This window comes from Phoenix dactylifera, chromosome 2, assembly GCF_009389715.1.
Source record: "Phoenix dactylifera cultivar Barhee BC4 chromosome 2, palm_55x_up_171113_PBpolish2nd_filt_p, whole genome shotgun sequence".
Taxonomy (NCBI): domain Eukaryota; kingdom Viridiplantae; phylum Streptophyta; class Magnoliopsida; order Arecales; family Arecaceae; genus Phoenix; species Phoenix dactylifera.
The window spans coordinates 6,693,144-6,717,876 of NC_052393.1; the positions used below are offsets into that span (position 1 = coordinate 6,693,144).

The 24,733-nt window shown below is 40.0% G+C and overlaps 1 protein-coding gene and 1 long non-coding RNA gene across 3 annotated transcripts; one reads left to right on the forward strand and one right to left on the reverse strand.

Moving 5' to 3' along the window:
• Positions 1-9,182, forward strand: LOC103711802. 2 transcript variants are annotated; one of them, XR_003386596.2, is made up of 4 exons: positions 1-294; positions 2,177-2,501; positions 6,040-6,173; positions 7,001-9,182. It is a non-coding gene; the product is annotated as an uncharacterized LOC103711802 (long non-coding RNA). The 2 variants fall into 2 exon arrangements; XR_003386595.2 differs by lacking the exon at positions 6,040-6,173 and having other exon boundaries at positions 2-294.
• A 661-nt stretch (positions 9,183-9,843) lies between these two features.
• On the reverse strand, positions 9,844-18,403 carry LOC103711803 (probable protein phosphatase 2C 26). Its single transcript, XM_008798087.3, has 4 exons — positions 16,817-18,403; positions 16,064-16,177; positions 15,462-15,726; positions 9,844-10,494 (listed from the first exon to the last, which is right to left on the reverse strand). The coding sequence occupies exons 1-4, from the start codon at positions 18,311-18,313 to the stop codon at positions 10,370-10,372; spliced, it is 2,001 nt and encodes a 666-aa protein (XP_008796309.2). The 5' UTR covers positions 18,314-18,403; the 3' UTR covers positions 9,844-10,369.
• Positions 18,404-24,733: the final 6,330 nt, after the last annotated feature.

Consider the following 24,733-nt stretch of genomic DNA (forward strand, 5'->3'; position numbering starts at 1 on the left):
AATTGAACCAGTCCCATTGAAACGCGCCGCGGCTACCTACCGGCTTAGTGTGGACTAAAATATAATATGAATGCATTCAACAAGCTCGTGCAAAATTTACCCACACGAGCCATTTTTACGAAGAAGTGGAGAAGGCGGAAGGCCCGATCCTTGGCCATGGCGGATTAGGGTTAGTTTTTGTTCGTAAAGCGGGAGCCATCCCATCATCAGATGAGAAAAGAGAAGGTCAAGATGCCAAGGAGGAAGAGCTTCTCCGGCTTCAATTTCTCAATCAGATTCTTGAAGACCGGAGGGGTAATTCTCCTTGAGCCCTCTTGAAACCATTCCCTTTTAGTTCTTAAATTTTTTGAATTATATGCCATTCATCGGAAACATTATGCATGATTTCGGTGACTTTGGGATAAAGCTTCGGCCTCGAGCCCTTTTTTGTTTCCATTTAGTCCAATGTTTGGTTTCTTTTTTTCTGCACGTAGGTAAGCGAATTTAGTTACTTTGATTTTGCTCCCTTTTCTGAAATTCCATAGAAATTTTATCTTTTTATCAAATATTATGTAAAATTATACTCAATTCTATCAGTTCATTATTGGAGACATGTTATTGATTGTTCGCATAGGCATCCTTTTCAATTTCGTTTGGAATTTTGTGTTGTTGAATGTTGGGAAGATGGTACAATATCTGGGTCCAAGCTTCATCCTCTAAAGCCATGTTGCTGTGACCATTGTTTGCTCCAATAACTAGATTCCAGTATCCATTTCCATATCTTCCAAGGAACTCCTCAAAAGAACTTTCCCTGGTAAGGGCAAGTTGATGAATGGCAATCAAAAGGTAGACAACTCTCTTGCTCCCGTTCTTGAAGTTCCACGAACTATATGTATAGTGGTAGAATTTGCAGCTGATGAGTGAATTAGGATTTGGCTGGCAGGGTATTTGAGAGGGGAGGTATTGGGTTGTTCCAAGGTTCGCTATACCGGTATCAGTAGACGTATTGGTCGCCTACCGGACCGGTACGGTTCCGGTTCGTACCAGTTTAAACTGGTACCGAACTGGAACACTCTTCCCCGCCGAAGCCGGAAAAGAAGAAGAGAACGAGAGAGCGAGCGGGGGAGGGAGAGAGGGAGGAGAAGAGAGGCCGCCCGCGGAGGCCGAGGGGGGGGAGGGGAGTGGGCCCAACAGAGGCTCCATTACTAGAAATTAAGCCTATCCATTATTTTTCCATCTCAATGAGATCCAGTCATTGAGCAGGGTAGAATGCCATGTTGAAGTAGAACATAAAATGCAAAAATGGTTTTCTAGCAATTTTCACCACCAGATCAGCAAAGGAGTTAAGGTAGGTTCTTACCTCAGTTCAATCATTCTTCTGTCCCTGGGTGTTAAATTTGTTAAATTGATATACAATCATTAATTCTATTGGCCAGCATCTTTGTATACAAGTACCTGGTTAACTCGGAGTCATAATTCATCATCACAAGATAAAAAATAAGCACCTTTTCGTGTTAATATTACCCTCTTCTAGTCAAAATGCCTTTGAATTTCTTTCCACCGGCCTGAGCCCGTTCCCACATCTGATAAATACAAAATCTGAAAGTAGTGTTCCAATTCAGTGTATTATTGTTGTTTTTGGAAAGTCTTGCAAAATGTTGACTAGAGATACACTTTTATGGTTTGTCTAACATCATTTAGTTCTAGGAAGGTATATATAATCCAAGTAGTCATGTTCAATCAAAATTTCATAAAGCATCACAAAGAATTAGGATAATATTGATGACCAGCCAATTGTCTTAAATAGTGAAAAAACAAGTATTGAAGGAAATGTATGCCTGTACAAAAAAAAAAGGAAATGAATGTGCCAAAATGTTGTGTGACTTGCGTCTGAGCAATGTTTGCAGTCTCGGTACCGGACTCCTTACCATTACTAAATTGGTATAGCCTATAGTGAGTGTTGATATGGTAGATATATCAGCATTGTCATTTGGTATGGGGGCATACCAAGTCTCTGTACCCATCAATATGGTAGGGTACACCCCATAGGGCGGTACAGTCTGATATGGCAAACTGTGCTTCCAGGCCAGCATTAATGCCACAAATTTACATAGTATTGATAACATGTTTCCAATTGTTACTTGTGTTATGTTGAGTTCTAAAATTGAGAGACCATTTGTCCTTTTTGTTCTGGCAGGCTGAAGATGATGAGACTATTATTCCTTAAAATTCATTTGTTAATGTGTATCAGTCTGACCATTGTATGGAGACATTGATTGCTATTACAGCATGAGAACTGCTACTGACTCCGTTGTCTGGCCTTCTTGATCTGGATTGTGTGAAGGAAGGACTTAGTATCTGTGGTGGAGAGAGGAGCCGGTTTTGGAGAGGAAATGGATGAAATGGATGTTAGACGAAGCTACATAATTTTCTCATAAACAGCAAATGGGAAAAAAAGAGGCGGGATATGGGCTGAAAAAGTTGCAGCTGTTGTACGGGAAGGACATTCTTTACTCTGAAAGGTGCATTTATTTTTAAAGCATAACCTTTTTGTCATGGTTGTTTATGTCTCATTCTTAACCGTGGTAATTGTAGACGTTCTTGTAGCTTGTGATTCTATTTCCTATGTAATGATTTATGAGTAAGCTAGCCATATGATCTTGTTTAAGTATGATTGGTGCATCAGTAAGGGTAGTGACTTCAGCAGGATTTTGTAGCAACACTGACATCACATCATTTGGCAATGAAAATAGATGGAAGTTTATTGTATGACCAATTTAAACTTCTTTTTCTTGTTTTCATGCGAGTGCAAGAAGAAGAAGGTATCAAAGAGGATTGTGTTTGTTACCTATCTAGGATGAAACTAAAAAAGAGTCTTGAGTTCCACAGTAGATGTTTTGTTCTTCAAATTGGCTGGTGTCATCAAGATTCTTTTAATGGCAAGGCCACCAATACTTGTAGATTCAACATGAGATCAATGGAACATCCAGTTTGTACTAGTGATGATAGGTGCCCAGAATGTTTATATATAGTTTAAGGTATAAGACACCTATGAAACTCATTAATAATATTTAAACATTGTCTTTTCTTAATTCAGTTGATGTGGAAAAGGCATGACACATCATTTATTTTATGAGACTTGTCTCATACTGTAATCCACCTAATATGACAATTTTTCATCACATGACATCGCTCATTAATGATATTTAAATGCATGAAATTCAGTTGATTTCATATTAATGAAAAAAAATTACATGAAAAATCAACTGATCTAAGACACTTGTCTCATTAAGTAGTCCATGTAGAAATGGTCCATATACTTTGAATAAGGTTATCTAGATAATTTTGTGGAAAAATACTTTTATAAAAAGAAAGCTCCAGAATAAATTTGGATAGCTGCAATATGTTCAGCACCACAATACGAAATTTAATAAGCACTCAAACTTTCAATATGCTTTTTGTCTTAGGAAGATTACTCGTTTGTGCCTAATAAAATTGTCATGAGCAGAAATGTAAAGTGAGTAAAGCACAAAGACCAAGTTTGCTGGATCTCAGTGATAGTTATTTTTCTCTTGGTTTGGGGGGGAGGGGGTTGCATGCAAGAAAGGGTTTATATACAATGCTCAGGAAAATGTGCGGAACATATACATGATAAAAAATTAGAAAAGGCAATGCAGTGCAAGAAAATATTGAGATTGTCTTTATTAGTTAGAATTCAGAGAGATTCTCAAGGAAGTAATATTTCATATTTCAATAAAGAAACTTACAACAGTTAAATAAAGAAGGGAAGTGTGCAATACAGGAATTTGATGTCCTAACTTATCAGCCAAACCTTGGAATAAGGCTTGATAGTTATGTTAAGGCTATACACTTCTACCTATGCTTGTCTAGGGTCTATCATTAATTTTGTTGAGCTGGAATCCACGATGGATAGGCATTTGGAGTCCTTGAGATGACATAGCATTGGATTTGGATGAGAGGTAAATAGATGTTTCAGTTCTTCAATTTCAAATCTCAAATAATAATGTTTTTGGGTCATAAAGTAAAGAAACAAGCATGCATAGCTAAACCTGAAACCAAGCATATAGCACTACCTGCCTTCTATATTTTTGCTTCCTAAGTCCTTTTACTATGCCTTAAGCAAGATGAGTCTTTTGGTGCACAGCCATGCATTGATGGTTTCTCTTTTTTTTTTTTTTTCCAAAGACAAGGGTGGGTAATCCCCACTATTTCTACCCTGTATGTGGCCCACCCTTGGAACTGACTCCAGTAAGAATCGAACACTAATCTCTTACCAAATTGGCAAGAGGTAATACCACCCAAGCAAGCACATTTAGCTTCTTGCCTAGTTAGTCATTTGTTATTCTTCTTGTTTGAAAATTTATATATAGAATGGATGGCACAAATCTTGAGACAATGAGGGTTGCAAGTGCATTGGATTGACTCGCTTTGGTTTTGGAACTAATCCAAAATTAATCGAGTCAAACCCGAACCAAATCTGTTTAGGTTAACTTTGGATTAAAAAAACATGGCATATTTCAAATATGGATTAGATTTGGTTCAGTAATTCCCAATCCAACTCTGAACCAACTGGAACTGATCCAAGGCCAGTACACTACATACATCGAAACCCTCCTTGAAGAAATTAGTTCTGTTCATATAATAGTTTGTCAATATTCTATGTTGTTGATTGTAATTATATATGGTTATCAATCAACTCTTATGTAGAATACGCTTTTGATAATGTCTACATGTTGCTTACTATTTTTCTTTTGCATAATATATTAATGATTTAATTAGTTGTTAATTCACCGCTGGGGAATTCACACAAAAAGGAACGAGGAATTCTCAACGAAAAAAGTGCTCTCTGAACCGAACGTGAAAGTTGTTTTCCATCAGACATACTTAGATATGTTTATTATGGTTTGTGTTTGGATTATTTTTGACCCAAAAATCCATTAGGTTGATGAAATTAATAACTTATTTGTCGAATCCAACCTCAAGAAAATTGGATTGGATTTGGGTTCAATCTTGTGAGCTGATTCAAATATGGATTGGATATGGGTTATGCTTATTCCTGGTCTAACCAACTAGATTGCAGCATAGAGACAATAGCACATGAGAAATGGGTGATCACATGGCTGCATATAATAAAACTTGTTCTTTAAGTATCAAGTTGCATGAACTAACAACTAAGCCAATTGTATGGATGTTTAAGATATAAAAAAAATACAAAATACCAATATGTGCAGTAAATTAATATCCTAGACAAGAGTATGTTGCATTGTTTTGATCCAAGGTTGGTCAATTGATAGTTTTCATATGATAATATTAGACTTGTATAATCTTGTATGACTAAATAGTCATGTTAGCTAGATACCAAAATTATCTATTTCATACATAGCTATGTTCACACAATTGAAGTTCCCACTCTAGAGAATTCGATTATATAGACATTGTAGGATTCATATTGAGCTAATCGTATATGAACTTTTGAGCCAAGATTCGCTGTACCGGATGTTACTAGTGCATACCGGATGGTACCATACTGGTACCAAATCGATATATGGTCCGGAGGGTGTATCAATACTCAATGTGCCAAACTAGCCTTCGTACTGAGCATATTGACACTATAACAATATGGTACCGGTATGGGATCCGGTATCGAGATGACAAACCTTGCTTCGAGCACAAGTTTCTTTCTGGTTGTTATCTAGTTTTGAACATTAATAGATTTGTCACTAGAATTAATGGTCGGACAATTTGTAACGTATAATATCTCTAAGAATTAACAAGAGAATTCATGCCTGCCTCTAGAGGTCTAACACCTGTAGAGCCCATCAATGAAGTGAATTCACCACCATCTCTTGTTATCTCCGCCGCTATGCTATATAAAGCCACCACTCTCCACCCTTTTCTTTATCGCTCTAGTGTGCATCTTGGTTTTGCATTTTTATTTTCCAAAATACAATCTCTTAGTAGTTAAGATAATAACCATAATGGAGTTCTTTGCTGCGTCCTCATCCTCCTCCAAACCTATCGTGGAATTGGATTTGATAGGCCGTTTGGAAGAGAGAAACTATGAGGACATCGAGCAATATTTGAGGCTTGCCTTGTGCCTCCCTCCGAAGCAATGCACCGCTTGTGGAGTGAGCAAAACCTCGCAATGGAGGAATGGTCCTAGAGGACCGAAGGTGATGCTTACTAAACTAGATGCCTATTTTTCTTTATTTGTTTGTTTTCTCATTCATTCGTTCGTTCATTCATTTCAAGAAGCAAGTGGCATTTGTTGCAGACATGAAATTGATATCTTTCTTAAAAAGTGTTTTTAGGACTTGAACATAAACTCTGCTTTGTGATCCATTATAGTTTATGATTTTTTAATGGTAGAAATCCTGCTACTTCTTTTAACAAAAAGCAAAAGACACAGATTTTCTTTCATTTTCTATGTTTCTAATTTTAATAAGTTAGTGCACCACTGAGTATTTGCTGAAATGGTATTACTTCTTGTCACTTGAGCAAGGGTTTAGGGGTTTGATTCTGTTTGGAGTCAGCCCTCAAGAAATTTAGCCCCTCAAAAATCTCAAAAAAGAGGTGGTCAACGTGCGTAGATTCTTTCTTATTCAAACTACCCAAGAGGGTTTCGACACCAGGACATCCATGGTTATTCAAACTGCATGTTATTCCAAAGTACTTATAGCATAGTCATTTCTCATCAACCTATTATAATCATTTAATTATTACTTATAGTTAATATCTTATTTTTCTCCCTAGCTATCACTTTTTGGAAGGTATATTGTATTAATTAGCATGTTCTTACTTCAAATAGATTGCATAGAACTCTCTAGATGTACATACCTGGAAAAGATAACAAATAACATCCAATTTTAGTTGAAACATATGATTTAAAACCTTTATGATCTTACCAAAGTACATACTATTGCAGAATTAATCTTGCTCAGTCAATATATCCTATCTTACACTAATCTCATGTTTTTTTGTTGTAAAATAATTGCCACAGACCCTGTGCAACATATGTGGCATTCGCTATATAAAGGAAGGGCCGCGTCTTAACACCAACTTAACTTTGGGTCCAGCAAACTTCAATATGGAGGCCGACCGTCATCCTAATTGAGCAACATAAATTTAGCAAAGCTTCCCAAAGGACTCATTGATGCAAGAACTTACACAAGGGAAGCAATCCATCAACAATAACTCGGTTGCAGGAGAAAATGATGCACTACAATTGTTCCTCTTCTCCCTCCTGCTGGAAGAAGAGAATGTGGATATGGTGTTTTGTAGGCGACTGCTGCAACTGGCAATAAAATTTCAGAATCGTTCATGGTATTGAAGCTCATGTATGAGCAAGTCCATGGAATTGTTTCCCTTGTCATGATTCTGGCCGGCACTTTTTCTATTGTTGTGTTAGACAAAAGAAGGGACTACAGATGGGTCTTTGCACTCATGCCATGGCTCTCTTTGCCTCCTCCCCTAAGAAATCTTTTTGAGATATTTTTTTTTTTATAATATTTCTGAATGATCTATCTATAAGAAAAATATTCAGGAAAAGACTAACAGAAGCCTTAAAATTATCAGAACTTTTTGAGTTGGATTGACGGTGTTGGCGTGTTGCTGCACAGCCATGGCTCTCTTTTCCTCCCTTACTTCCCTCCAATCCCCATCCTTCCCTCCAAAGCCTCCCAAAGACCCACCCGCCTCGGTCGCTCCTCCTCTATGAAACCATCCCTTCCCTCTCCCTCACCCTCATCAAAAGAGAAAGATTTATCCTTCGTCACCTCCCATTCCCCCTCCGCCAAGTCCAAGCCCAAACCCTCCGCCCGCTCTCCCCACCGCCGCCGTTGCCGCCCCCCCCCCCTTCTCTCTCAACCCCGACCTTAAACATCTCTCCCTCCTCTTCCGCCTTCTCCGCCGCCCTTTCAGAAGCCTTCCTCCTCCCTCCCTTCCAAGAAAACGCCGTATTCGTCCTCAACTCCCTCTGCTCGTGGCCCAAAGCCCTCCAATTCTTCGACTGGCTTAAGACCCACGGCAGCTAATTCCCCCCCGACACCACTCTTTACCATGTCACATGAGGTCGCTACGCGACGGCCGGCAGCACGGCCTCGTCGAGCGCCTCGCCTCTGCTCGACAACGTCACCTACTCCACCATCGTCACCTCCGTCAGGTGGTGCCGCCGGTTCGACAGGGCCGTCGAGTGATTCGGGAGGGTTTACAGGACCTGCCTCATCCTCGATGAGGTCACCTACTCGGCTGTCCTCGTGTGCTCAATTGGGCAAGAGGGAGGAGGCGGTCTCCCTGTTTGGGAGGGCCCGGGCTGGAGGGTGGACGCCGGACCCGGTCGCCTCCTCGGTGCTCGGTAAATTATTCGGTGAGGCTCAGGACTATGATGGGATTCAGTATTTGTTACGGGAGATGAAGAGTCCAATCTAGTGGGCTACAACACGCTGTTGGAAGCAATGGATATTGGAAGGCTGGGAAGCCGGGGATTGCAGGGAGCCTGTTCGAGTAAATGGTTTCGGCTGGCTTGTCCAAGGATGAGAAGACGCTGGCTGGCTGCCTGCATTGGGGCTGTAGGAGCGGATGAGGTCCAACAAATGGCCGATGGATTTCATCCTCGACAGCACATTGTTGAGCATGTGCACCGATCTTGGGTTGGATGAAGAGGCCGAGAAGCTGTTTGAGGATATGACGCCGAGAAGCTGTTTGAGGATATGAAGCAGCCCGGGCAGGGTACTCGCCTGGATTGTTGGAGCTATCCTGCTGATTAACATTTATGGGAGTGGCGGGAAGGCAGGGAGGATAGTGGAATTGCTTGAAGAGATATCGGAGGGCGGACTCGAGCCGAATCCTATGAGCTATTTGATTCAATGCTTGGAGAAGGCTGAAATTCGAGACTTCCGTGGAGAGAGGTGCTATACCGGATGACTGGCTTTGTGGATGCTTGCTGTCGCTTGTGGCTTTGTGCGAATAAGGGGTGATGGGGATTGTGCTCACATTCTTGGAGAAGGATAGTCAAGGCTGGTTGGGTTGGTTAAAAATGCTTTGTAAGGAAGAAGTTAGCTTCGATGAAGTTAAAGAAGAATTCCGAGGGTCCCTGAATGAGGCTACTGAGGAGGTTCGGAGGCCCTTAAAGATGCATGTAGAAACCACAGTACTGAAATGTAGATTCATGAGGCTTTTGTGTCTGGGAATGCTTTATGGGCTATATCCTAACTTGCATCTAAAGAGATCTGATGAGTGGTCTTTGAACCTGCAATCACTGTCCTTTGGTGCGGCCAATACTGCTTTTGAGGAGTGGATGAAAAATCTATCAGATTCTGTGGAGAAGAAGGAAGCGTATCGGCCGGCGCTTTTGCCTCACATTTGGATCTTCTTGGCGGATGAAGAAAGGAGTAGTAGTTTGGTTGCTTCGAGGGAGGATTTCATATCATGGGTAAAGTCCGGAGCTCTGTCTGCATTTTTTACTGTTTAATAGGAAAACATACTCATAATTGTACTGTTTTCAATTAGCTTTTGAATGTAGTCTTCTTTTGAGATGTAAAATCTAATGCAGATGGAGCTCAAATTTCATGACTACCAATTTTCTTTGATTTACCAGAACTCTAGCAGACACTTCATTGCAATATAAATGTTACATATTAGATAGAAGTAGAAAAGATAGATATGCCCCTTAAACTGATAATTCAATGAATATTATACAATATAGATGTAGAAAAAATTGTTCAGTTTTCTTCTCAGGGAATTGAGTCATGCCTCCCGAAGATTGTTCCTGGGATTATAAAGTGCGGTAAATCGCCACTCGTTCTAACATACATTGCAATTCGTATTTGAACACCTATGCAGAAGTACTGGCAAAAGAATTTCTAGTCTATTAAATTTGCTTTTGATGGAACATGTCCAACAGATTGCAGGGAGTCACATGTAACAAAAGGGAATGTTGTACATCTGTAAAAATATTTCCCACCGAACAAAACATTTTCCCCTAAAAACAGCAAGAAAAGGGGGCAAAGGAACGCAGCATGAGAACCGTTGCTGCTGAGCATTCCCATAAACAAGAATAAGCTTCTCTTATGCACTCTCCCTAGGAATGTTCATCTTTTACCACCGCAGGCCAATTTCCCTTCAGATTGATTGGCAACATCAACCAGCATGGATCCAAAAGCCACGCTGGTCTACCTGCATTTGATCTGTCTGTTGAAGCCTGCCTCTGAATAGATGATTTCCAGAACCCTTGGTAAATGGTTCACTGACTAATCATGCCTTATGATCAGAAGGAACCCTTGGCTTCTTTACCATTTCGAGTTATGAATCAGCAATATGCTAATGGCAGTTGTATACCGTAGAAAACAAAGTGCAACCAGCTCTTGGCATGTCACACATATTTTCCTGACGACTTCCATATTCTTCCTTCAAGAGATATGACCATAACTGTAACATCATCATGATACTTTCGGCGGTCTCCTTGTGGTATGTCCAAGAGTTCATAAAAGTCCATACCTGCAATTGAGAGTCATTAGATAAATACAGCAGGGAACTGACAGTAAAGCATCTACCCTCAAGGCTAGAAGAAACCCGTCATCATTAAACATGAAGGATGTAACATCTTCTCCTATGAAAAAAATCAGATGACAGAAGGGGCTGGCTCAAATGCTCAAGGGCCTTGAGATTCCATAACTGGAAAGTTTGAATTATATAGTTAACTAAACAAGCTATTACTTACTTGGGACGATTGACCACTTTTCTGGAATAATATGCTTTACTCATGATAATGCTGATGATAATCAGATTAGCTAAGTACAATAAGTTCCTTAGATTGTAGAAAACACATATGGCTGGGCATGGCACTAACAATGGATCTATCAATGGGTTAAATTTTCAATAAAGAATATATATACCTTGGACAGATTGTTTTTTGCCAAATGTATTGCTTGAAAAACTTCATTGCAAAATGCATTAAAAAAGCTGATGAGTGGTTGGTTAAGAATTATGAGTGATTTTATTGCAAGGTCAAGCAAGAAATGAAGGAAAGAGATTCACCTCAGACAATCTACCTTTTTGTGGTACCGGTAAGGAGTGGATGAAATGGGATTTCATGGAAGAGACATATGAAAGTGATATTTCAGTATGGATAGGGGCATAACCCTGGCTTGAGGTGATGGCTCTCAAGAAAGGTCACTAAGACTTGGGAGAGTTTGAAATTCAAGATGAACAAAACAGTTAGATTCAGAGTGGGTGTCGGACAGAATCTGCTTTGCAGTAACTTTTAGCTCGGGAGGCAACCTCTAGAAAAGGTTCGTACAGAATTTGAAGAGCAGCCTACTTTTAGATCGCACGGGTTGGAAAATTAGGATGTGCAGGTAATAGCTGAGTAGGACGAACATTCAGTCTAGATTGTGGTGGTGGTAGTGGGTGCGCATAAGTGTAGGGGTGGGTTTTGGGAGTCGCACAAAAAGGTTGCACATTTCCTTGTGCTAAGGAGGGTTAATCCTCAAAATTAAAACCAGGGAAATTAGAAATTAGCTTGTAAGAAGTATTTCAGATAACATTCTGATATCTGACCAAAAGATATATATTTGCATTATGAAGCAGTTAAAAGCTGGAACGGCTTTAAAATTTTGACATAGAACAACCTTTCCCTTCACAGATTGTATTTATGAGAAATTGGGCAGAGTGGGAAAGTAGTGTGGCCATGGATGCAATATTTGGAGAGAACAAATAGTTCTTTTGATAAGGTTTTCTCTGCAGAGCTAAAGGTATACATACATATACATAATGTAAGACATATATACAGGCAGACAGTAATCTCTGTAATGTGAAATTTACAATATTGGCATTTTTAAAGCATCATAAAATCATTCCAGATGTGCTAAAAGAAGATCTTGTGTTTATACTTTGTGTTCTTGTAACTATGTAAACTGGCCTGGTTGCCTGAGCAACGGCATTTGCCCAGAACTTAATTGCTATCGCCCAGTCATAAAATTCTCAATCTAGGGGCTGAAATGTAAAATATTTATGTGAGATGTGAATTCAAAATATTTTCTATCACTAAGGTGTCCTCAAACTCAATTTTGTCTGCTGTAATAGCTTTAGTAGTTTTGGCTACATAATTATGACACTCTATTATGGTGATCTGTCGCTCTGATACCTACAGTCTTAATTGCTAGATTGATGATTTAGGCACTGTTTGGGGGAGCTGTTGGTAGTAGAGCTGTTGGAAGTAGAGCTGTCTAAAGTAAAGCTTTTATAAAAAGCTGTTTGCTGTTTGGTAACTACATTTCTAAAGTGCTATGGCACTTTAACATGTGTTTGGTAAACAAACTAAGAAAGTACTTTTATAAGACAAAAGTACCATAAAGGACATTGCATAGTATTATACAACAGAACATAATAAAATATAACATATATTAATACATAATATACGACATAGTATAATATTATTGTAATATAAAGTAATATTATTATAATATAGTAATATGACATTGTATAACATAGCATAATAGTAATATAGTTATTAGAGTAAATTAATTTTTCATAATATAACATAATATTAAATTATTCAACATAACATATTAATGTATTATTATATAATATAATATATATTCTATTTATAGTATAATACAATAATAAAAGTTTAAAATATTATAATTATTAGTGTAAATTAATTTTTTACCCTTCTAATGACCATTTATCTCTCTAACAATTTTTCTACCTAGGTGATAAAATTGGTTAAATGATTACTAATTTTTTAATTTATTTATTATTTTATCTCATTTAAATATATTTATTTATTATCTTATTTATTTATTTATTTATTCGTTCACTTATATACATATTTATTTATGCATTTATTTATTATTATTTTCTTTTTTTTCCTTTTTTCCCTTTTCTTTTTTTTTCTTCTCTTTTTTTTTCCCTTTCTTCTTTTTCTTTCCTTTTCTTCTTCTTTTTTTCTTTTCTTTTTTCTTCTCTTCTTCTCCTTCCTTTCTTCCCTTCTCCTTTCTTCTCCTTCCGCAGGAGGGGGCCGGGACGGGGACGCGGCGGCCATGGCTGCCCTTTCCTCCCCTTCCTCTTTTTCCTTTTTGTTTGTTAACCTCCCACCGCCCGACAGCTGTGGTGCGTCGCAACGGCGAGCCGGACGTTGGTGCCGGCTCGCCGGAGCGACAGGCCACAACGGCGGCCGGGAAGGCGGCCTCCCAAAACACAGCAAAAAAAAAAAAACATGGGCTCAGCATTGAGAAGACAATGTTTTTACATATAGTACACCTTACTCAGATATATGATTGGTTTTCAACCAATCTCCTCTTTCTTCTCCTAAATATAATCATGATCATCCATCCATCTACCCAACTATTCTGTCTAAACAATATCACAGAAGCCCATCAAAGTCCCTGTAATGCTCAAAGAAAAATTAAATATCCTATCAGTTTATTCCACTGGCTATCATCCAAACATGCACTTGAAAGGATCTTCAATTAAAAATGCAGAATTATATCCTCTCTCTTTATCTGATCAGCGCTCTAAGGACTTAAAAACATGTGCATCCATGCAAGATTTTCTTCTTCCTGTCAATCTGTTCTCCCATTCAATCTTCATTTTGTCTATGCCTCGTATCAGGTTGCAATAACATGCTCCCAGGACAAGTAGATTATTAGAGTGCAACCCCAATGTTTCATCGGCTTACCATGTTTCACAAGTCATGACAATTTATTTGCGATTTATTTGATATCAATGTTCGTATGTGTCTGTCCTATTGGTTTAAATCATTCATTTTCATAATAATATCAAAGCCCCATTCTGCATCAATATATAACCAACAATCACAAAATCATGTATCATGCTTATGCCTTCAAATAACCAGCAGAAGCAAACACAATGCCAACATGTAGCAGATTTATAACACGGAGAAAAACACAAACCTATAAAAGATCAGTAAACATAACCAAAACTAGCATGCTAGGATATGTTTAGAGTGACCTCTGCTTTTTCTTTCCCCTGTTTTTCACATTTTGAGTCTAAAATATTCTGAATCACCATCTAGTCTAGAATACTAAAGCATGTATTAAAAACCAATACATCATCCTTCATCATATTAAAAGTGCCTGTTCAGTACCAGAATCATAACCAAACCACATGCAATTCACTATCTAAAGAAGGCAAGTTAAAATGCATTTGTAATATTAGATCCAGCAACTGATAGCAACGAGATTGAGGGAGAAAAAAAAAGAGACACTGGGGAAACTAGGGAGAGAACAAGAAACTGAACTCATCTAAATGATATAATTAATTTCATATATGCATTTTTCTTTTCATTTGCAATTGTCCACATGTTGACTAATATACTATGTTGACCTTAGCATCTAACTACAATACAACATGGTGAAGTCAATGAGTATTGATAGTAGGATTCAAATCTTGAGGACTGCTATTGTATCAATGGCCACCTGGTAATGTTATGATGCTTGATACAGGAGCAGTAGATCTCAATACACATCGATACAAATAAGCCAAAAAAGGAAAAAGAGGAAAAGAAAAAGAAAAAGACAGTGTGCTGAGCAATATGGGATCAATATGCTTTGATGCAACAGAATACAAGCCTAGTTTGCTCGACACATTGCATTTCCAGCCCCTATAGGACTGGCTCGTGGCTGGCACGGGGCCAATATGCATGATATTTTATCTTGATTGATACATAGCAAACCAGGTTAGTACTGAAATGCAACCCCATGCAATATGTTAACAATCATGCAACATAATACTTAGTCTGATGCAATAAGTGTACTGGCTAAATGTCAATCCATCAATCTCATGGACAGTACCCTAGATAACCATCCATCTTGCATAGCACTGCCTGCTCGGGGCAAGCAAAACCGATTCCCCAGAAAATTATTCTCAACTCATTCAACAAGCACTCATTATTTAGGAAAAACATAATTCGATTCCTTTAGTTTCTAGTTGTTAGCCGATTTCACATTACATATAATCAATCATTTTAGAGGTATAAATGCAGCAGCATATCCAAGGTCGTTTAGGAATACCTATATTTTAATAATGGCTTCAGAAGTAAGAATTGCTGATTCAGTATAATGAGTGAGGCCAGGTCCTTGAATTAAGGTCATAACATTGAAATCACAGGACACCATAACAGACCTGGATGGAAGAATTTAGGAAAAAAATGAGGACACTTTTCATTTTGAATAAGAAGCGGTGGTGAGGCTTTATCCATAGTGCCTGCCTTAATCGGACGAGATAAAGATTGTTATTTATGTTCATGCAAGAACAGACACAGACATGTCTAGTAAACTGATGACTTTTAGACTAATCATTAAAAATCAATCAAATACCAGATCAGAGGCTAAACCTAGATTTTCTACCAAAAGAACTGCTACAGCCATTGTTAGAATTATTGAAACATAAAAAATAACAGACATTTGTAAACCGGTGAGAATTTCAAAAACAAATCTTACCAGCTTTCTTTGCAGCACGAAAAAGAAGCTCCTCGATTAAACTTTGTGCAGGGTCTCCATCTGGGAACCTCTCCATGAAATTTTCAACATGCAAAACCACTTCCTCATTGCTCAGATACTGATACAGGCCATCGGAAGAGAGGACTAAAAATTGATCACTTGAGCCCAGTTTATAGTGACAAAGTGAAGGCATACAAGTTATGTATGGTTCATTTCCAATGAACTCATTCCGGAACATCTCTAGTAATCCATCATTCCACTTAGGCTGTAATAAAATGCATATAAAGCAAGTGATATAGCATATTCATTAGATTTTCATCACTAAGTTCTTTAATTGCATGATTAGTCATTAAAGAATAATGGTTACAAACCATATTATCACCAAAAAGGGCTTATCCCATCTATCTGGATTGGAAATAACAATAGTCGATAAAAAAGAATATACAGAAAAGAGGGAAGAAGCCTTCATCTGAAGACTGTCTCCATATGGAGTAGGTAATTCTTGGTCCCTAAATTACAAAAGATCAAGTCATCTCTGCATTACGAGGTCAGATCCTCTATATTAGAATCATAAAAAGGGAATCTTATGACAGTCCATTTACCTGTTTGAGATATCCAGCCCCAAATGCTCGAGTGACCTTGAGACGCCCCTTCACTCTGTCATTGACAATACAGTGATTGTCATCTGGATGTTCTTTCTTTATCCTGAGGACTTCCTGTAAAGGCCAAAATTCATGAAACAAAAAGAGATTATGCACATGTGTGAATAAGAGCTGGAAACATTTATAACCCATTATTCTCATTCAATATAAAAGCTAGGCATGGTCATGAACTCAGTATTCTCATTTGACGCAAGCAAAATTCAGTATTAACATGTATCACAATGTGTGCATGCATGCATCAAACAAATGCTAAATTCAATCACAGAATCAATATTCTCATTCTACACGAGCACTAGATAGATTCATGAACTCTGTATTCTCATTCTACACAATTGAAAGGTAATATTCACATATATGGGAAGGTCACTGACACAGCTATGAACTACATTGTAATTCGTGAAGTATTTCTTGAATACCACAAAGGAATTCTCAAAAGACCTACAACTCTTACTTTCACCAAAACATAGTTGGAGCATATGGTTAGATATATCCAACCTTATGAACGGATCAGATCGTTTAGTTTGTTTAGTTGGAAGGAATGAAACGTTATTCTTTTTTCTCTGTTAATGATGAATAGCAATCTCTCTCTCTCTCTCTCTCTCTCCCCCTCTCCCTCTCCCTCAATAAGCATAGCAAGGAAAAAGAAATATGTAAAATGATGTACTAAATGCATGTTCTCCTATGCGAACCTACTTCCTCAATGCTCGTACTGTGATCAGTGGAAAGCTGCAATGCCACCAATTCTGTGGTTTCTCGACCCAGTGCCTCAATCTCCACATCCATCTCATTCCCTTCAACAGCTACTTTGTCCTGTTCATTGGGAATGTCCTCATCCCTCGTCCCCTCAGCTGTTCCTGGAGGCCTACACTGAGCCACAATTGCACGGCTATCTCCCACATTCATCACATACACATCGTCATCCCTCATCAGCAACACCAGCAGGCACGAGCCCATGAGCGCCAGCTCGGGGTTGCAGTCCATGGCCCTATCCGTCATCTCCAAGTAAGCGAGCTCCGTGACCTCCAATGCCCGCGAAAGAGCCCTCAGCACCAATTCATGATCAGCCACGGGGCCGGCCTTCCTCCGTCTGCGGCTACCGCGCTCCGTGACTTCTCTTTCTCGAGTCGCTTTCGCCTTCTCTTCTGATTCATACCTCCACCTTGGAAACCGCAGCCTCCTGCCCTCCCTCCGCCAGCTCCCAAATCCATCCCTCAGCTTGGACAGAGAGAACGCGAAGCGACCCGAGCCCGAGAACTCCAATTCTCCATCCCCATCCCCTTCTGCCAGGAATTCCCAAAGGCGCCTCCCAGCTTTGGAATCCTCCTGAGAGGTGACCTCTTCTGAGACCGCCTCCTCTTCCACTTCCTCCCAGAATAGACCCCGGAGCTCGTCGAAAACCGAGCGGTAGAGGTTGCCCACAAGGAATTCAGGGGCTTCGGGCCCATTGAACCCGTCGTAGATCCCGACGAAGAGCCACCGGTGCTCCTCCGACACGACCACGTGGACCCGGTCCTCCCCGGCCTTCCCGTGGGCCCACTGGACATTCCCCTCGGCGGTGGCGGCCGGAGGGGGCGCGTCGCCGGGTTCGCCCCGCCGGGCGGCGAAGCTCCGGAGGGGGACCACCCAGGGGCGGCGGTTTTTTTCGGAGAGGCTCCGCCGGAAGAGGGACGGCTTCCGGAGCCTCCTGGAGATACCCCGGCTCTTCTTCTTCACGAGCGGGCCGGAGAAGGGCACGGCATCGAGCGGGCCGGAGAGCGCCCGCCGCTCGATCGGCCCGGAGAGGAAGAAACCCCGATCGAGCGGCCCGGACGCGGTCCCCCCGCCGCCGCCGGAGAGCTGGAGGGGGATGGCGGAGAAAGATGCGGAGCTCCGGAAGCCGGCGGCCCGTGACCCGGCGGCGGCGGCGGCGGGGGCGTCATAGACGGGGAGGGGGGCGGAGGAGTTGGCGGAGACGGAGGCGCCGGAGATGGTCTTGAAGGCGGTCTCAGCGGCGGCGGCGGCCGTGGAGGCGGCGGCGGAGGAGGAGGCGGAGGAGGAGCGGGAGTGGGCTGGCGAGGCGGAGCGCACGTAGCAGAAGGAGTGTCCCAGGGCCTCGTCCAGCGGCCCCGAGAATTCCGGCGGTCCCTCCTCGCCGGCGCCGGCGGGCCTCAGGCACGGCACGCGGATGAGACGGGAGGCGCCGCTCCCCATCGCATTTGAACTCTCTCTCCGAATAGGTTTTTCCTCCTCATAGCCGTGATCCTTTATTGACCTATTTTTTTGTTCATTATTTTATAATTTATTCTAATTTTATACTCATTTTTAATTAGAAAAAATGGCAGAAGAAAACGAGCGTGAGCTTGGCTCTCCGCTGCTGGTTTTTCCTGCTCTTCTCCTGTTCACCTCTTCGGCACGATGCCGACGTGGCTCCGCCAACTATGACGTGGCAACATGTAAGGAGTCAACGTTGTTCGGCTCTTCTCGCCCCCCGGCTTTCCACGAATTTCCGCCAGTGGCAGTATTTCACGCGAAAGGAGGATCCTCCTTCCGATTGCTTTGAGATTCGTGCGGGGCGCGATCGAGCGGTCGACGTCGCGAAAGAAGAACAATCATTATTTCGCGCGAAAGATGCAACCCGAACCCGCATTCCATTACTTTTTATGCCTGACGATGAGACCGAGGAGGAGAGAGGGGAGTCCAGGGCCCGACCAATCGCACCAGCATCTCCAAGGCACGTGGGAACGCATCCGACGGCCGAGATCGGGGATGAGAGGCGACGTCGGCGTCACGGAGTCAAAGGGCACGAGACTTTGTCGCATCCCCGTCCGAAAGAATAAAACGGAATTCGCGCATTAAATCCGAAATGGCGCCGGTTCGGAAGAATCCGTTTCCCAGGGAAGAATCCGTTTCCCCTTCCGGCGAGCGGTAACCGCGGTTAAGTTCTGGGAAGCCTGCAAGTCAATTGAGTTCAGTGGCCGCTCTGCGCTGCCCGCTGCGGAACTGCGTCTCAGTTTCGTACTTGTCGTCTCAGTGATTAGAGCGGAAGTCCGGAAAACGACGAGAGCCCGAGGGCACGTCGGGACGAAAAGGAGCGGACGGCGAGGTCGACTTACAGGCCTGCTTCCCTAACGGGACATGGGGGGAAAAGTAAGCAGTAGTAGGGATACAGCTGCTCTCCAAGACCCGCCGCTTTAACCGCCTACAAGTCGGGATTAGGGGAATTAATTAGTGGACTACTAGGTGGGGCCCGGGCGAGACACCGGTGGGGTCAAAGGGGTTGACCGGTCAGGGGTGGGACGTGGGAGGGAGATGGGATTCGGTGGTGGTCGATGGAGTAGCTTTCCTTTGTGTCCGGTTCCCACCAGTAACGTGATCTATTGGACCATCGGGAGGGGGAATCTTGGGACTTTCCATTGTCTCCAGCGTTAGAATAGCAAAATGGTGTTTCGGGAGGATGGCAGGATTATACGATGGGAAGGAGTTGTTAATGGAAGAGCATCCAAAGTCCAAACAAATATAAAAAAAAAAGAGAGGAAGCAGACCGGCGGACAGGAAGGAGAATTGGAGAGACAAGTGCTTCCCCGCCAAAAAGGAGCCGAGCGCCGGGCATGTGCAGTACACGTGAAGGAAAGAATGACTCGGCTGTGTTGCATTTTGGATTCCTAACCACGCCCACCCACGATGTCGTCATAATCATTATCCATGAATCTGCAAGGCGATAAGCTCTGATTAGATCTTTCGATATTTAAGTCAGAAAATTTTTTTTTTTTTGCTCATTAGGAGATTTCTATATTTCCTCTAGGAACTCGTTACTTATTTACAACTGATTGATATTAAATATTCTGCGGATCGGATCTTAGCAATTTAGAGTCGTGTTGTAACCATTTGAAATTGTGCTGTAATTGTTTGAAGATTCAACGTAATTAATTACCAAACTGGTAATCTTTCTCTCCGGCCTGATGGAGGAAATACTCTTCTATGCAGAGTGGAAAACCCGTTAGTCGAGATGACGGAATTTATATCAGGAGGGATCGAATGCCAAACCTAAACTGGAAAAATGCTCGAATCGCAAGATTTCACCTTGGAGGTCTTCTAATCTGCTCGTCCTGCTTCTCAACTTGATCAAAATCAACTTGGTTCATCCATGCACGGCGCCACAACAGGTCTATGTTGGACCAATTGAATTATGCTATGTCATTAGACCTGTTTTCCACCATAACAATCATATTTTTGGCATCTCTCGTTCAAGTACTCTTGAGTAAGCTTGATTCGGTAGAGATAACCAAAAATAGACATGAGTAATATATTTTTAGATAGTAGATAAATAAATTCTTTAATCCATCGTTTTATTGCAAGAAACAGTGTCATTCAATGTTTTCATTCAAAAAGGAAGCGTCTAGAAAACTTGTATCTAGGCTAGATTTGTATACAGAAAATTAATATTAAAACACAAAAAACAGCTATTTCATGGATCTGTAATCTTGGCGACCTCATAAATTATTGAGATGTAGTCAGCACCGTATATTTATTTTTTTGGTACAACAACACCGTATATTCATCAAGGACAAACGAGAGTTAACTTTGTGCTCGTTTTCCTTTCCTCATTCCAATATCGCAGTCCATATTTATTGCATGAAGTCTTATCACAATTTCCACGTACACAGTGTAGTACATAAAGAAGTTCACAATCAAAGCACTAATATGTATACAAAAATCTATAATAGTCAAAAACTAGAAAGCTATCCACAAGGAAAATATATATAGTTACCAAGAATTATAAATCTGTCTGACATGCTAATTATATTTCTCAAGAAAGTGATCAAATGATTGTCACTATTCTGAATAACGTTGTTACTATAATATCTTTACTCTTCAAAACATTCAAGTTATTATCAATTAAGTAATCAATGGATGGAAAATAGATGTAGTTAAATCAGTTTAATTTCCCATGATACCATATTTGATATTTGAAAGAAATATTATATTTGACTTGAAATATTATATTTGCGTACCTAATGTACAAGCATATGAACATGTATGTATGTATATATACAGAGTGGTCTTTCAGTCTGCACGAAACAATTAGCTTAATTGTTCTCGTTAGCAAATAATATGTTATTCTTAATGTATTTTCCGAAATGGTTGTGCATGCATGAGAGTATTTTGCCATTTCAAAAATACGAACAAGGCATTAAAAATTGACATAAGTTGTGCATTGCACTGGTTAGTTGTACATTCTTAAGCATATTCCTATCATTCGACAAATGTAGTTAACACATAAAAAATAACATAATCAATGCAAGAAATATGTACTGCACTAGTTGATCATGTATATGTGAACGTATTTCTACTATTTGATAGATCCAGTCAATGCACTAGAATATGAAATAATCAATATGGGACAAAGATGCATTTATGGCATTAAATATATCTCTAAAATGACAAAAAAAAACTATATCAGTTAATTATGGTGTAAAATTTATAAATGTAAAAATTTAGTTTGTCGGTAGGAACAACCAAGTTATTTGTTTCATTGGAAGTAAAAGTCATCACCTATTAATCGTTAGTGATGCTAAATTTTGAGGAAATCATCAAATGTCCAGCCCTTACGAGAATGTCTCATTCATATCCAATAAATCGAAGGTATCAAGACAAAGGATGAGTCCAAATGAACCATTGAATTACTTATGTAGGTGAATTCAATTGAAATACATTCATAATGTTCTCAAAGAAAAAAAAGAAGAGAAAAACACATCACTAAATGCAATAATATCACTTAAATTTCTACTAATCCATTATTGAAGAACATAAAAAATAAGCAAAACTAAACGCATATCTTTAGCCACTGTAGTGTAGCGTTTCAAATTCCATCGATATCTTGAACCTGGAGGGCTCGGTGAGAGGGTGAGATTGAATCCCATGTCCTCATAGCTGGTCTCGCCTGCAGGTCTCCTCCTGAGAGCCGTCGTGGTCATCCTCGAATTCCACACCCTTGGCCTCTTCCCTGGGCATTTTGAGCGAAAGTGGCGAGCGGCCAGACACCTCTACACCACATATGTTTGTCCTGGTATAATTATAATTCCGAGACCATGCTTTGGGGCATACTTTGGGGCTTTTGAAAATAACTTTGTCATGGAGAGGGAGGCTGACTCCTATCAGGCTATGTATGTATATTGAGAGGTGAACGGTGTTACAAACTGGTTTGTTTCCTTCATGGCTCATCACTTGGAAAGCTTTTTCTGGCTAGACTACGGGATGTGCCTATGACTTTGCGCATCATTTTGTTTTCTGATTTTGTTGGCTATTTTCAAACCCATCAGGTGTGAGCCGCGGATGTACCAAAAAAAAAAAAAAACTTTGTCATGAAGAAGGCATTGTGGCAGGAGCAATGGCTATTATTGGAATACAATGAGAAACTTGTTTATGGTCATGGTGGCTCTTGTAATTTACCGTCTAGAACAAAGGAAAGCACGTAGCAAGAATTATGAAGTTTGAACTAAACGCCTTACGAGATTGAGATAATAATTTGTCAAAATCATCAACAAAATTGGCTCGATGAATTGACCCAAATGCTGTAAAATTGGCTCCGGCAAGCTTATATTTGTGGGTGTGCATGGATTATATGTTGGGAAATCATCCTGATGCATGGTATTTTTCTCCTCAAGAAACAAAACAAACATATATTTATGTATATATATATCCTGAAAAAAAATAAATTCCAGTATATCTGTTTTGTAAAATTAAAGAAAAATTCTGCTGACCTAATTGTCCGTGTCCAAGATAGATGTCTACATGGTTGCTAATGGACCAGACAGTACAAATATAGGGTGCTTCATGAGTTTGCACAATGAGGTGTTATTCACACATTCTCACAAATATCTCCTGCCATCTGTCATTGAAGCCATGTAACATTCATTGTTGTGAAGTGCTTCATGAGGTTCATTACAATGGTTACTAATAATATATTGTCACAATGTTCCTTGTCATCTGCTATTAGAGCCATGTAATATTCATTATAGTTAAGTAGCCACAACATAAAGTGCTTCATCAAATATGTATAATGAGCTGTTATTCATATGTATTCAGAAAATGTTCCTTGCCATCTACCACTAAAGCCATGTAATGTTCACTGTCATTCAATAGCTAGTAAAATAGAAGGAATGGAAGAAAGGATGCTTTTTTCCCCCCAAGAGCATAGAGGGTTTACAAGAAGAAAATATGATGGATACTAGTTGTATTCATTAATTCCATTTTGGACCTTCCATCAGCACTAGAAACTATAGCATAATAAAGACAGAATTACCAACTCTTTTTTAGCTGCTACCACAAGCCACCACTATAAGTTATATAAATTGCCACATTATATCATTACCTCTTATAAATGATTGTGGCTGTCAATAAATCTTCTATCAAAGATTTTGGTTACCTTTACAGACGGTTTTGGTTGCCAATAAATCTCTTGCATATTGTTGATACTATAAGACACTTTTCATGGTAAGTTTCTAGCTTGGCAAATATGCTAGTCTTCTTCTGCATGAAGATTTATACATTTTTCTTAAAAATGGACTAAACACTTTTTTGTTGAATACTTTGTGGATTGCACAACTTTTTTTTCCCCCATTAATGTGCATTAAGCTTAGAGGCTGTGTTCATTCTTAAATTTGCAATTGCCCCATGCCCCATGTCTGGTAGGCACTATTCTTGATGCAAATGCATGGCCAAACATGTAGCTAAGTTCGCCAACAGAGATCTAATAAGAAGAGTAGCCCACTAATAGACATTTAAGGAAACATTTACAGTAGGTTGATAGTGTGGAATGATGCATCTGAGGTTGTGTAATGGCCACAAACAAACCTTGCACTTACAAGGGAAAAATTGTAAGAAACATGAATAATACTTGGCAAATTCAGATAATGGAACGATAACAGGGCAATGGAAGCACGATCTGGAAGTAGTAAAGCTTTTACCTAAGAAAAGTTTGAAAAGCTGAGAAATGTTAAGGTGGCCTTGTCATAAAATGATAAAACCTTACTATGAGAGGGATGGCCATGAGTACTTCAAATATGGTGCTGGAGTTGACCCAAATAATGTGGATAGGACGGAATATGGTCGACTCAGAAAGTATAATCATGTGGGAGAGAGTTTAATGGTGGACTCAAGAACATGGACTCATATTCATGTAGAATGATAGTGGATGAGGAAAAGTTCCATATCAATCTGGTTGAAAGCCATCATAAGTGATCTGAAAGAAGTTGCATTTGCGGGGAAAACAATTTGAGTGTTCATCATAAATTGGTGGGGAAAAAAAAAAAAGAAATCATTCCTCAGTTTTCTCATCTCATGCTCTGGCAGGAGTAAGAATACACAGTTTTTATTGAGATTGCCTACTGGTTAAGTTGGTAAAGTCTCATGATGTTGATATTCTTTACAAAATATGGCAATCTTGGCTTAGCTCTCTTGTATCTTTGCTAAAAAGAGAAACAAAAGACATTTAATTATAAAAAATACGAGCACATTTATCATGTAACAATAAGCTTAACATCTTATTCTTTGAAGTCATAACCATTCATATCAAAATAAGCACAGAGTCCATACCAACACTATCAAAAAATAAAATAACAAAATAGGATA